The following is a 15,267-nucleotide window of genomic DNA, read 5'->3' as shown; positions in this document are numbered from 1 at the left end:
TTGCTATTGAGAGAGGCCGTCGTAGGCAGACCTGGCTCTCAAGAGAAGACAGGCTATGTGCACACTGCCCACAAAATGAGGTGGAAACTGAGCTGCACTTCCTAACCTCCTGTCAAATGTATGACCATATTAGAGACACATATTTCACTTAGATTACATAGACCCACAAAATTTAAAAAACAAAACCCAATTTTGATAAACTCCCATATCTACTGTGTGAAATACCACAGTGTGTCATCACAGCAGCAAGATGTGTGACCTGTTGCCACAAGAAAAGGGAAACCAGTGAAGAACAAACACCATTGTAAATACAACCTATATTTATGTTTATTTGTTTTCCCTTTTGCACTTTAACTATTTCCCACAGTCTAAGGCTGGCTTCCGGGTTAAGCGGGCATTGTGTCAAGAAGCAGTGCGGCTTGGCGGGGTCGTGTTTCGGAGGACACATGCAGCAACGGGACAAGACTAACTACCAATTGGATATTACAGAAAAAAAAGGGTAAAAAGTAATTAAAAAAATTACTCTCATATCTGCAAGATTGGTGGACCGTTGCCATGAGAACAGGGCAACCAGTGGAACACAAAACACCATTATAAATACAACCAATACTTCTGTTAATTTATCTTACCCCTAAAACACTATACATAGATGATAATATAACACTTGAAATATCTTTATCATTTTTTAAACCTTTGAGTGTAATGTTTACGGTTCTGATAGCTTTTTGTTGATGTTGAATTTGTTTATATCACTTGCTTTGGTAAACATATGTTTCCCATGCCAATAAAGCCCCTTTGAATTGAGAGTGAGACAGAGTGACAGTGACAGAGTGACAGAGGTGCAGTGAATACTGATGTAGACACATTGACACTGGTTCTCCTCTAATACACACACACCTCCCTCACCTTATACTCTGACAGCCATTCCTCCACCACTCCTTGGTTCATAGCCAACATCTTCCGTCATCTGCTGTGGACACACCTCTACCTGGGAAGCAAGCAAAGAGGCTGTTGTTAAAAGTTACCTTTGGGCAAAAACGCAAATATAACAACTTTAAACTGTATAACTGATCAATGCACCATCATACTAGGTCATTTAAAGCTTAAAAACAAAAACATGTATTAAGATATTAAGCTACAGAAGTGCCTTTTCTTACCGATCTCTACAGCTTTCGCCCAAAAACAAATCCTGTGAAATGACTTCAACAACTAGCTAGCTACATCTGGCTAGCTCAGCTACTGAACTAGCTAGCTCAGCTACTGAACTAGCTAGCTCAGCTACTGAACTAGCTAGCTCAGCTACTGAACTAGCTAGCTCAGCTACTGAACTAGCTAGCTACATCTGGCTAGCTCAGCTACTGAACTAGCTAGCTAGCTACAGTAGTCACGGAAAGCATGTCCAGAATGACATCAATGAACCACTAAAAAGACACACCTAATTTATTTTTGAAAATTGAGAAAGGAGTTTGTGCCTAAAGTTGACCTTTAATACAAAAAGACACACAATACAAAAAGCCTTCCTTCCTTCTCGTTTCTCCCTTGATTGCAATTTCAGACATTCTCAGCTGTTTCTCAGCTCTCTCATTATCAACAGCACTCTCCCTCGCTCTCTTTCACTTCCTCTCTTTATTATGTTACTTCAGGCTCTCCGCAAGTTACATAAAAGTGTGTGAGTGAGAGAGAGAATGAGTGAGAAAGAAAGAGGGAGAAAGAGAGAGCAAACAGTGAAGAACAAACACCATTGTAAATACAACCCATATTTATGTATTTTCCCTTTCGTACTTTAACTATTTGAACATAGTTACAACACTGTATATAGCCATAATATGACATTTGAAATATCTTTATTCCCTTGGAACTTTTGTGAGTGTAATGTTTACTGTTCATTTTACTTTTGTTTACTATCTAGTTCACTTGCATTGGCAATGTTAACATATGTTTTCCATGTCAATAAAGCCCTTAAATTGAAATGAATTGAGAGAGAGAGAACTCTCATGCAGGAACATGTGCTCAACTTAGTTGAAGAAATTCCACTTCTTAAGATTCTTTATATTCATATGAGACGTCAGTCACACACACACACACATTTTGTCTGGTTCCACGAGACCACACACACACACACAGACATCTCCTTGTATGGTATAAACAGAGCTAGATGAATCATGTAAATATCATCCAGCTACAGTATGTTTCCATGGACCCCGCCTACCAGACTAGAGAACACATAACGACCAAACTTTGACCATGGCAACAGGGGATCACTGGAAGTCAGTCATTTCAACCGGGTAGAGAGACAGTGGAGTGTTGCGAGGCAGCCGGGTATGCCCAACACCAAACAGGAACTTCAGAGTGTTGGTTCTAATATTCCCCTCTGTAGGTATGTTTTTATTAACTTTTTATTTTTTTATTACGTCGACCTTTGGAACGTTTGCATATTTTTTTTTTTTTTTGACAATTGCCTGCTAAGGTGTGTTTACATTGAACTATCTTGTGTCAAGAAAAACAGCTGGACGTAATGCGTCACACCTAAAATGTAAAATAAAGAAACCACTAAAAACTACAGTGGTGAATAAAAACGTAATGGTTGAAGTGTTTCCACTACCCATTTAGGCAAATTGTGCATTAATAAATTGGCGCCCGCCTGTATGCCCTCCCACCTACAGAGCCTTCAGAACGTATTCACACCCCTTTGACTTTCTCCACATTTTGTTGTGTCACAGCCTGAATTTAAAAAAGATTAAATTGAGATTTTTTTTTGTCAATGGCCTAAAACACAATAGGCCATAATGTGAGTGGAATTTTTTAAACATCTTTTAATTTTTAGTTAATAGTAAAGAAAAATAAAAATAAATCTGAAATGTCTTGAGTCAATTAGTATTCAACTCCTTTGTTATGGCAAGTCTAAATAGGTTCAAGAGTAACAATTTGCTTAACAAGTCACATTATAAGCTGCAGGACTCACTGTGTGCAATAAGTGATTTAACATGATTGTTGAATGACTACCTCATCTCTGTACCCCAAACAGGTAAAAGTCCCTCAGTCGAGCAGTGAATTTCAAACACAGATTTAACCACAAAGACCAGGGAGGTTTTGCAATGCTTCGCAAAGGGCACCTATTGGTAGATTGGTAAATATAAAAAAAGCAGACATTGAATATCCCTTTGAGCCTAGTGAAGTTATTAATTAAGCTCTGGATGGCGTATCAATACACCCAGTCACTACAAAGATACAGGGATCCTTCCTAACTCAGTTAATGGAGAGGAAGCAAACCGCTCAGGGATTTCACCATGAGGTGAAGTTAAACTCTAATGGCTGTAATATGACAAAACTGAGGATGGATCAACAACATTGTAGTTACTCCACAATACTAACCTAATTGACAGAGTGAAAAGAAAGAAATCTGTACATAATAAAAATATTCCAAAACATGCATCCTGTTTGCAACAAGGCACTAAAGAAATACTGCAAAAAATGTGGCAAAGCAATTAACTTTTTGTCATGAATATAAAATGTTATGTTTGGGGCAAATCCAATACAACACATTACTGAGTACTACTCTCCATATTTTCAAGCATAGTGGTGGCTGCATCATGTTATGTGTATGCTTGTAATCGTTAAGGACTGGGGAGTTTTTCAGGATAAAAAAAAGAAACGGAATGGAGCTAAGCACAGGCAAAATCCTAGAGGAAAACCTGGTTCAGTCTGCTTTCCACCAGACACTGGGAGAGGAATTCCTCTTTCAGCAGGACAATAACCTAAAACACAAGGCCAAATATACACTGGAGTTGCTTACCAAGAAGACAGTGAATGTTCCTGAGTGGCCGAGTTACAGTTTTGACTTAAATCTACTTGAAAATCTATGGCAAGGCCTGAAAATGTTTGTCTAGCAATGGTCAACAACCAATTTGACAGAGCTTGAAGAATTTTGAAAATAATAAATGGGCAAATGTTGCACAATCCAGGTGTGGAAAGATCTTAGGGACTTCCCCAGAAAGACTCACAGCAGTAATTGCTGCGAAAGATGCTTCTACAAAGTATTGACTCAGTGGTGTGAGTACTTAGGTAAATGTGATACACTACATGACCAAAAATATGTGGACACCTGCTCGTCAAACATCTCATTCCAAAATCATGGGCATTAATATGGAGTTGGTGCCCTTGTTGCTGCTATAACAGCATCCACTCTTCTGGGGAGGCTTTCCACTGGATGTTGGAACATTGCTGCAGTGACTTGCTTGCATTCAGCCACAAGAGCATTAGTGAGGTCCGGCACTGATGTTGTGCGATTAGGCCTGGCTCGCAGTCGGCATTCAAATTCATCCCAGAGGTGTTTGATGGGGTTGAGGTCAGGGCTCTGTGCAGGCAAGTCAAGTTCTTCCACACCGATCGACAAACCATTTCTGTACGGACCTCGATTTGTGCACTGGGGCATTGTCATGCTGAAACAGGAAAGGGCCTTCCCCAAATTGTTGCCAGAAAGTTGGAAGCACAGAATAGTCTAGAATGTCATTGTATGCTATAGCATTAAGATTTCCCTTCACTGGAACGAAGGAGCATGAACCATGAAAAACAGCCCAGACCATTATTCCTCCTCCATCAAACTTTACAGTTGACACTATGCATTGGGGCAGGTAGTATTCTCCTGGCATCTCGGACTGCCAGATGGTGAAGCGTGATTCATCACTCCAGAGAACACGTTTCCACTGCTCCAGAGTCCAATGGCGGCAAGCTTAACACCACTCCAGCCGACGCTTGGCATTGCGCATGGTGATCTTAGGCTTGTGTGCAGCTGTTCAGCCATGGAAACCCATTTCATGAAGCTCCCGACGAACAGTTCTTCTGCTGATGTTGCTTCCAGAGGCAGTTTGGAACTCGGTAGGGAGTGTTGAAACTGAGTACAGATCATTTTTAAGCGCTATGTGCTTCAGCACTCGGCGGTCCCGTTCTGTGAGCTTGTGTGGTCTACCACTTCGCGGCTGAGCTGTTATTGCTCCTAGACGTTTCCACTTCACAATAACAGCACTTACAGTTGACCGGGGCAACTCTAGCAGGGCAGAAAATTGACAAACTGACTTGTTGGAAAGGTAGCATCCTATGACGGTACCATGTTGAAAGTCACTGAGATCTTGAGTAAGGACATGGAGATTGCATGGCTGTGTGCTCGATTTTATACACCTGTCAGAAACGGGTGTGGCTAAAATAGCCAAATCCACTAATTTGTCCACATACAGAAATACTTTTGTAAATATAGTGTATTTCATTTCAATAAATTTGCAGAAATGTCTAAAAACATGTTTTCACATTGTCATTATGGGGTATTGTTTGTAGATTGGGTGAGAAAAACAAACATTTAATCCATTTTGAATTCAGGCTGTAACACAACAAAATGTGGAATAAGTCAAGAGGTATGAATACTTTGAGGTAATGTATCTGCTTCATGTCTCAGGCAGCTCGCGAAAGCCAGCTTGGATAGAATGCAATAATTGACTAATATGTGCCATATTCTAATAATTCTCATGTGCCAATGTATCGCCACGGTCCGTGGTCGCCAAGGTGAAACTTGCATTCCTGTACATCTGAAATAATTGGATGGTGAAATATGCCAGCCAATCAGAACTGCAAGGTGAAGGAAGGCCTTCTTGAAAGTCAGGACAATCATTGTCCTGCAAAGAAACGTGATTTTTATAGTAATTTTTTTATTTTGCAAGTAGTAGACATTTCAAATTAAATGTGGGGTGGAGCTTACAGTTACGGAATTTACTGTTTCCATTATCATTTGTCGCAATAAATAAAGTTTGACCCAGTTGAATGGATAAAAATGTCTCCTGTATCTGCTGTGTCCATAAAACATTTTGCGACATTTCTTTTATTAAAAAAAACCTGGGTCAATGGAAACCTGCAGAGAGCATGCCAATCATTCTAGCTGCAACCCCCCCCCACACACACTCCATTCCCAGTCTCACACACACACACTCCATTCCCAGTCTCACACACACACACTCCATTCCCAGTCTCACACACACACACTCCATTCCCAGTCTCACACACACACACTCCATTCCCAATCTCACACACACACTCCATTCTCAGTCTCTCTCACACACACACACACACACACACACACAGCCATCATGACCTCACCTCCTAACCCACTCACACTCTAATGAGTCCCAATTCTCTGTCCTTTCTCCCAAATAACACACTCCTCCCCACCCCACCCACTTAAAACTGGATTGGTGTAAGCATGGGCTTGCCTACACCAGTCTTTTTCCTTATAAAACCATGAAGGGAAGTGAACAAGTGCTGTGAAAATGGACAGGACAAGCAAACGCTGCTCTGGCATGTTATCAGACAGGAGCAAAAGCCAGGAAGTGAATGGACCAATCAGAACACCCTGTTTTGGAGAGCTTGGAAGTGAGAAGAAAGTGCTGCCCCAGATGTTTTTTTCCTGTAGAAACAGAAAAGAGACCGAGAGGGAGAGGGAGAGAGAGAGAAAGAGGGAGAGAGAGAGAAAGAGAAAGAGGGAGAGGGAGAGAAAGAGGGAGAGAGAGAGAGAGAGAGGGAGAGGGAGAGGGAGAGAAAGAGGGAGAGGGAGAGGGAGAGGGAGAGGGAGAGAAAGAGGGAGAGGGAGAGGGAGAGGGAGAGGGAGAGGGAGAGGGAGAGAAAGAGGGAGAGGGAGAGAAAGAGGGAGAGGGAGAGAAAGAGGGAGAGGGAGAGGGAGAGAAAGAGCGAGAGAGAATTGGCGAGGGCACTAGAATAGTCTGCAGCACCCGACCTCACCCTACTAGAATCTGAAGTCAAATGTCTACTGTTTGCTGATGATCTGGTGCTGCTGCACCTGAATCTGCACAGATTCTGTCAGACCTGGGCCCTGACCGTGAATCTCAGTAAGACAAAAATAATGGTGTTCCAAAGAAGGTCCAGTTGCCAGGACCACAAATACAAATTCCATCTAGACACCGTTGTCCTTGAGTACACAAAAAAAAAACTATACATACCTCGGCCTAAACATCAGCGCCACAGGTAACTTCCACAAAGCTGTAAACGATATGAGAGACATTGCAAGAAGGGCCTTCCTTCTATGCCATCAAAAGGAACATAACATTTGACGTTCCCGCGATTCATCCGATAGCGTTGAGTTCAATAAGTGCATAGACGATGTTGTCCCCACAGTGATTAAGAACGTATCCAAACCAAAAACCATGAAGTACAGGCAATATCAGCGCTGGGATACAGGCCAGAACTACCGCTTTCAAGGAATGGGACACGGACACACAAGAAAGCCCGCTACGAACTTCGACGAGACATCAAACAATACAAATAAAAGGGCAATATAGAAGGTGGAATCCTATTACACCGTCTCCGATGATCGTCCTGTGTGGCAGAGCAAACAATAACGGATTACAAAAAGGAAACGCAGCCATGAGTTGCCCAGCGAAGCAGTTCTCCCAAACAAGCTAAATGCCTTTTTACACGTCGAGGAATATAACACTGTGACTTGCGTGAAAGACCCTGTTTTTCCAGATGTATGTGTGTTCTCACTCTGTGGCCGATGTGAGCAAAATATTTAAACCGTTTAAACAGATGGAATACCGGGGTGTGTTCAAATGTTTCCAAGTTTCAAACATGTTCTCAAATGCCATTGAAATGGCAGCAGCGGTATGAGAACCAGCATGCAATACGGCTTTCCTCAGTGTGAAATCCTCGACGACCCACTGTGCTGTCAGACTCATAATGCACAGCTGTTGATTGTTGGGAAGAAGGGGTCGTAAGCAAGGACGGTAAAATCTACACCACATATCATCGGCGCATGTGACATAAAATCTGATTTGATGCCAACAGATCTTTATTCTATATTCTTGTTATCTATTCAGTAACATTCCATAACCATTCATTCGGAAGGTTAAAACCAATTCATTCAACAGGTTAAACCCATTCATTCAGAAGGTTAAAACATCGCTCCTATCCTCGCTCAGATGACTAACCGCAGCATCTATCAGTAGCCTAAACTATGGCACAAATTGGGGAATTTCCACACCTAGCCAAACTATTAGACTAAATTATTGGGGAGCTGTGAATGTTTCTGTCAGAGAGTCCATCTCCTCTACCACTATAGAGACCTGTATCGGCCCCCCAAAAATAAATCAGCTGGCGGGTGGTCCCGGAGTTGAGAGAATTTGGGTAACGGCGTAATTACACTTGACATGTGGACTGACGATTTCCTAAAAATAGAACACTTGCGCCTTACAGCCCGTTACATAAACAACGAGTGGGTGCTTGTGAAGAGGATGCTATTCACCACAGAGTGGGACATTTCCCAGCGCAAAACTGCAGATACCATAAGGCCAGCAGCTATTGTGAAAGAATACTTGGGGATCTTGTTGATTTTCCTCCATCGCTTCAAAGAGGCCACACTCCCCTTGGGAGGCAAGTAAACAGCCTACTGTTGACCTGGTAACTGTGTGATTCCTAAGGATAAAGCTTCACCTACAGCTGGATTAGTGGTGTCAGAGAAGAGAAGCCAGCTGACCAGGCACGGACATCCGTTTCCTGCGATTTTTACACTATTGTTCTAAATTCAAAAATCACCCTCTTCTTCTTCATCCTCATCATTATTCAGTTCATTCAATTTCAAAATGGTGAAGTCGTGTACATTTATCAGTTCCTATCTGGTTTCCATCACTTATTCATCAATTCACCTCATTCATTCAGTGAGGAGAGAGACGCAATAGCGCCTGGGTACCAACGCTTTACACCGAACCCAAAAGAATAATCAGCGTTCTAACTCCCACTTGCGGTGACGTAATATACCGTACTATACCATAGTGCACCACAGCTTAACGTCAATATCGTACTATACCATAGTGCACCACAGCAAAATGTCAATACCGTACTATACCATAGTGCACCACAGCATAACGTCAATACCGTACTATACCATAGTGCACCACAGCATAAAGTCAATATCGTACTATACCATAGTGCACCACAGCTTAACGTCAATATCGTACTATACCATAGTGCACCACAGCATAATGTCAATACCGTACTATACCATAGTGCACCACAGCATAACGTCCATACCATAGTGCACCACAGCATAACGTCAATACCGTACTATACCATAGTCCACCACAGCATAACGTCAATATCGTACTATACCATAGTGCACCACAGCATAACGTCAATACCGTACTATACCATAGTGCACCACAGCATAACGTCAATACCGTACTATACCATAGTGCACCACAGCATAAAGTCAATACCGTACTATACCATAGTGCACCACAGCATAAAGTCAATACCGTACTATACCATAGTGCACCACAGCATAAAGTCAAAACCGTACTATACCATAGTGCACCACAGCATAAAGTCAAAACCGTACTATACCATAGTGCACCACAGCATAAAGTCAATACCGTACTATACCATAGTGCACCACAGCATAATGTTAATACCGTACTATACCATAGTGCACCACAGCATAAAGTCAAAACCGTACTATACCATAGTGCACCACAGCATAAAGTCAAAACCGTACTATACCATAGTGCACCACAGCATAAAGTCAAAACCGTACTATACCATAGTCCACCACAGCTTAACGTCAATACCGTACTAAGTCAATACCGTACTATACCTTAGTGCACCTCAATGCACCACAGCATAATGTCAACTTTTAATTGAGGAACCACAGTATCGGCTTAGCTCTGATCATATTTACTGAGTGCTCTCTCCTCATACTGCTGTTAGGCCAAGCTCTCTCCTATCAGGAGCCATGAGTGGGTGTCAAATGAAAGCTAAGAGAGTCTATATTTTAGAGAAATTAAGGCATATATACATTTTCCTGGGAATAAGGCTTTGATTTCTGGTCAAACAGATGGAAAAGGGGTCTTAGACAACATCTACTAGGAAAAGTCTTACTGTATTAGAAATACATCAAAAACAATGTAGATGTTTTATTTATTTAACTAGGCAAGTCAGTTAAGAACAAATTCTTATTTACAATGACGGCCTACCCCGAACAGGGCCAATTATGCACCGCCCTATGGGACTCCCAATCACGGGCCGGTTGTGATACAGCCTGGAATCGAACCAGGGTCTGTAGTGACGCCTCCAGCACTGAGATGCAGTGCCTTAGACCGCTGTGCCACTCGGGAGCCCAAAGTCCCCTGCCAACTACTATCAACACATATTAAGTTTTTGATAAATGTTTCTGCTTTCTGTAAGTTAAAGAAACATTGCCTTGTAATTCCGTTACCAAAAACCCACATAGCTTGAAGATATTTTCTAATGTCTCTCCCTCATGTGGAGGGAGGATAATGAAAGATCACCGAAGTAACAAGTGGAGACCTACCAATTAGTTACATTTTTTATTTTGCTGAATTATTAAGGGATATGAATTATTTTATGAATTATTTTACTGCAACTGAATTGGCTACAATGGGAAATCATAGTAGTTACCTGCTACTGTCCTCCCTTCCACTGGCATACTGTTATGTTCAGCTCATAACTCTCCCCATTTACTGTAATAAGCATCCTCAGCCACTGAGCACCGACGACACCGGACGTCCAGGAACGTTTAAAAGTAGTTGAAATTTGGTCAGTCTGCTCTGGCCGGACCAAATCTGAACCAATGATAGAAGTCCGTTTCACAAGTTCGGACAGCACAGTAATTACAGTAGAGCACAGTACATTACTTTACAGTAGAGTTCAGTACAGCAGAGGTCAGAGACTATCAACACGTTTGCGTTTAGAACTCGTCACCTGTGTTTCATATTGAAAGTCCGTGTTTTTTTGCATCAATAGACTGATCAGGGTTGTGCAACTATAGCTTTCCTTCATAGAAAACACATTTCTTACGCGCTTTTAAAAATATATATTTTTGCATTAAAAACACAGAATTATGCATTAATGAGACCCCTGGTGCAGTACAGTATAATGTAGTGTATTGTACTGAACATATCAACTTCACTGTATGTACTATACTGTGATTGGTTCAAATTTGGTCTGGTACAGACCGTGGTCAAAGAGTTTCTAAACCCAGAGGTGCAACATCGCGAGACTTCCAGGAACACTTGTGAAGCAGACCAGGCCGGGGTTTGGACTTAGAGAAGTCAATGAGAGAAGTGAAACACTGTTCCTTAAATTGTCAATTTTCTCAAAAATCTAAAGCCACAACCTAGATTCCAGACAATGTCTCAAGTAGCTGAACTTATTATTACTCCTACCTCGTGAGTGACAAACAATTTTTTGTTGTTGTCAAAAAACACTTTATATTTAAAGGAGTGCCTTTGATTTGATGGCCTGCACATGCGCAGTCCAGCGCAAGACGACCGTTAGGGCCGATGACGTGTTTCTACACATGAATTTAGCTAGCCAACGTCGCCATGGCATCGCCTACATTTGTGATCTGGGATTTGTATTGGAGAAGCAGTACTGTACTGTCTTTGCCGTGGTGCTATTTGGGGGAGGAGCTCATTATAATAATAGCCAGTGTGTAGAATACCCAAATATGCAAAAGACAGATATTGGATATTTCTATCTGTGTACCTATTGAAGATACATCACAGTGATATTTATATCCATAATTATATATTTCTGTGCAGTACAGATAAGGGCCACATGATCTTATTCCTTTACCAGATGTAAATCCACTTCACTTATTGTAGTTCAATAACCATCTTTTTATTTTTTTTTCAAAACTCAAGTGTCATGTCATAGCCGACACCATGTTCTTTCTGCAGACATCTTTGAATCTTAAATTTGGTGCAGATATTTAAGAGTTTTTGAAAAACGTGGTCACATAAAAACTGAGGGAGATTTACAAAAATGTGCTTCAGCACAATTCTTCCAGTAAATGTGTTTTTTTGAAAATGTCTGTGTAAATTATTCAAAGTAGTCCTTGTGCATGGTTTGTTAAACTTTGAAATCAATAGTTTTTGTTTGGCATACATTTTTAAAGTGTAGAATCTGAGTCAAAGTGTAATTCCATTACTGTGAAACTGCCCTATAGCAGAGGGACTCTGTGTGTGTCTCTACAGTGGTGAGTCGGGTGGGTATAATTTGTGGAACGTTCAAACAGGAATCTGTTACAAAAACTTGCTAAATAACAAGGTTGCCAACAAACAACGCATACAACGTTGTATAGCGGTAGAACAAGATACCGGATAGGGAGTGGGCTATTGTTAAGTTTTTCACTCACCACGTTTATTCCGAAAAATGTCTGTCCTCACTCTGGTTGCCTATGGACAAACATTAAGAATAATCTACGTGGTTAGTTGATGCCTATTCGGCAGCTAGTTAGCAAGGTGAATTGATCGTGCTACTTTGTATGAGTTGTTTGTTGGCAACCTTGTACTTTGCGAAGTTTTTGGAACAGATTCCTGTTTGAACGTTCCACAAATTATACCCAGCCTGGTGAGTCTGTGGTATCCACCGCAGATCGATGCTACAAGACTATTGATCAGTGTACAGCCACAATATCTACTGGCATAAACACTAAGCAGTAGCTAGTTGACCGTCACTACAATACAAATCATAATCAATTGATTAGCTACATCATATGGAGACTAAACCAGACTGAAACGGGTACTGCTGGAAATAAGACTAGGGTATAGATTACTTGCTAGCTAGCTGAGGGACAAACTTTTTGACAGCTGTCCCGGTTACGGAAGTCACCTGGGCTTGTCATGGCAGTACAGTTAGCTAACTAGCAACTAGTTTACTATCTAACCAGCGATCGTAGTTCTCTTGCCAACCTAGTCACGAAACCAGCTACAAATTATGATTTTCAACTCACGCCTGACACAGTTGACTCAACGTTAGTTAGCTAGCTACAGTAGATGCTAACAGTAGTTGGCAAGATTCCTAGTTCTCAAAACTTCGCCGGCGAGCTCTACAGAAATCTGTTAGCTAGCTTCCTATTGTAGATAGCTATTTTACCTAACAGTTATTGCAATCTACTTTGTGTGAGGTCGCTAGCAGCAGTAACTACTTTAGCTAGCTATATTTGTTTCCCAGAGCAGAATCCAACATTCGCCAACTCAGTCAGATTTCAAACTGAAAATGTGCATACAGTCAGAATGTCCTCTCCAAGAAGACGAGCTAGCTGGAAAATGTATTATTTACTTACTATCATGCTATCTCGAGATTTCCTTTGTCTCCAAGTCCACTATTGTTCCGTCCAGGCATATGGGTAGCTATCAATTACTAATCTAAATCATTTATCAACATACACCTCCATCTTCATTTACGATCACAATTCCTACTATCTTGAATTCGAGGATTAATTCGGAATGACAGGCATGTGAGCAAATGGTCAAACAGTATAAAATGTAACCCCCGCGCCTCCAGAAATAGCGACCAATGCAATTTGGTATAGGGGCGGGACATCATAATTTCCGCAAATACGGTGGATTGTCGCGGTCATCTCTGACAGTCAGGGCAGACCACGGGAAGAGGAAGAGACTCTGGTCATGTATGAACCATTGTGTTTTATATAATATCTGATATTTGTAACATTGAAATTCATCTTTATATGTGATTTTAAAAGGGAAAGTATACAATGTTCTCAACTCTTTAAAGGGTATGTATTTATAATATGCTGTATTATAAATTGTATCTACATGGTTATCACTGGAAGGCCTATTGACTTACATTATATAATTGTTGTTAACCAGAAAAATATAATGGTTTAATAATAATTATACCAGGTTGATGTAAAATGTAACTCTGGAAATATATTATGATAACTTGGTACATTCATAGACAAGCCTCCATCTGCCAGTAGTTTATGAGGTGCAGTGTAAGATGTGCATAGCTAATGGTCCTGCAACGGTTATCGCTGCAGAAAAACGCCTTTCAGATAATTGCAGTAACATTTTAACTAATACATGATATAAATGATTGACCAGACACATGGACTGGCTTGTCCTAGTCCACACTACAGTGCAACATGTCAGTAGCAAAGCTTTTCCTCCGTCTTCTCATCTCCCTTTTTCTCTCTCTCAATCACACACACATCTCTCTCCCACCCTTAACCCCCCCCCCCCCCCCACACACACAGTCCCTCCCTCCCTACATCTCCCTGTCCTGCTGCAGGGTCCTGTCAGTACAAATAAGGAGTCTCTGTGTGCTAAGTGGTTTAGATGTGCAGTGTACCATGTAGTAATACTCCGCTATGTCACTCAAACATGTTCATACAAATCTTAAGACACTAACAACAGAGTGCAGTTTTAATTTGTTATAAAACACAATAACATACAGTATTAACACAGAAGAAACCCTAACATGATCTCTAATATCGACAGCGGTTTAATCAACATTGTTTTGATTAAATTAGGATTTAGAATTGGAATTCCTGTCCAGAATAAATCAGGATATATCTCAGTTAATTTCTCTAACTAGTTTATAGACATACTCACAATACAATACTTAAACAATATCTATAACCAGTCAAAATCTGTGGCACTCCAAGGCCAGCCGAACCCTGCAGGAGAGTGTTTTCTAACAGTGTAGGTCCATAGCGTGCTTTTTACATGATAGTAAAAATAGCCTACATTGATTCCCAAAATATTTAAAAGTGACCCAGAGGTCAGTGTCCCCAGAGGTCTGTGTCCCCAGAGGTCAGTGTCCCCAGAGGTCAGTGTCCCCAGAAGTCTCTCTCCTCTCAGTGTGTGTGAAAGAGAGTACCATCCGATAAGAGGTGAACCCATAGAGTTACCAGTGCAAGGTGTAAGGAACCACAGCACTAGGTCCCCAGATAGAGGGACAACAGCACTAGGTCCCCAGATAGAGGCACTACAGCACTAGGTCCCCAGATAAAGGGACAACAGCACTAGGTCCCCAGATAGAGGGACAACAGCACTGGGTCCACAGATAGAGGGACAACAGCACTAGGTCCACAGATAGAGGACCAACAGCACTAGGTCCCCAGATAGAGGGACAACAGCACTAGGCCCCCGGATAGAGGGACAACAGCACTAGGTCCCCAGATAGAGGGACAACAGCACTAGGTCCCCAGATAGAGGACCAACAGCACTAGGTCCCCAGGTAGAAGACGAACAGCACTAGGTCCCCAGATAGAGGGACAACAACACTGGGTCCACAGATAGAGGGACAACAGCACTAGGTCCCCAGATAGAGGGACAACAGCACTAGGTCCCCAGATAGAGGGACAACAGCACTGGGTCCCCAGATAGAGGGACAACAGCACTAGGTCCCCAGATAGAGGGACAACAGCACTAGGTCCCCAGATAG

At 41.7% G+C, this 15,267-nt stretch overlaps 1 protein-coding gene across 2 annotated transcripts in view; it reads right to left on the bottom strand.

The window, feature by feature from the left end:
* Window positions 1-13,287, bottom strand: part of LOC120041047 (hyccin-like) — a 29,498-nt gene extending 16,211 nt beyond the window's left edge. For both annotated transcript variants that reach the window (XM_038986014.1, XM_038986013.1), the window contains exons 1-2: window positions 13,142-13,287; window positions 907-988 (exon numbers count right to left, since the gene is read on the bottom strand). In XM_038986014.1, coding sequence (XP_038841942.1) covers window positions 907-957 — 51 coding nt within the window. In that variant the 5' untranslated portion in view covers window positions 958-988; window positions 13,142-13,287. The remainder of the gene's footprint in view (window positions 1-906; window positions 989-13,141) is intronic.
* Between the last annotated feature and the right edge of the window lie 1,980 nt (window positions 13,288-15,267).

This window comes from Salvelinus namaycush, unplaced genomic scaffold (assembly GCF_016432855.1).
Source record: "Salvelinus namaycush isolate Seneca unplaced genomic scaffold, SaNama_1.0 Scaffold40, whole genome shotgun sequence".
Taxonomy (NCBI): Eukaryota; Metazoa; Chordata; class Actinopteri; order Salmoniformes; family Salmonidae; genus Salvelinus; species Salvelinus namaycush.
The sequence above is the reverse complement of the archived record's forward strand: the minus strand, read 5'-3'. Positions and strand labels throughout refer to the sequence as shown.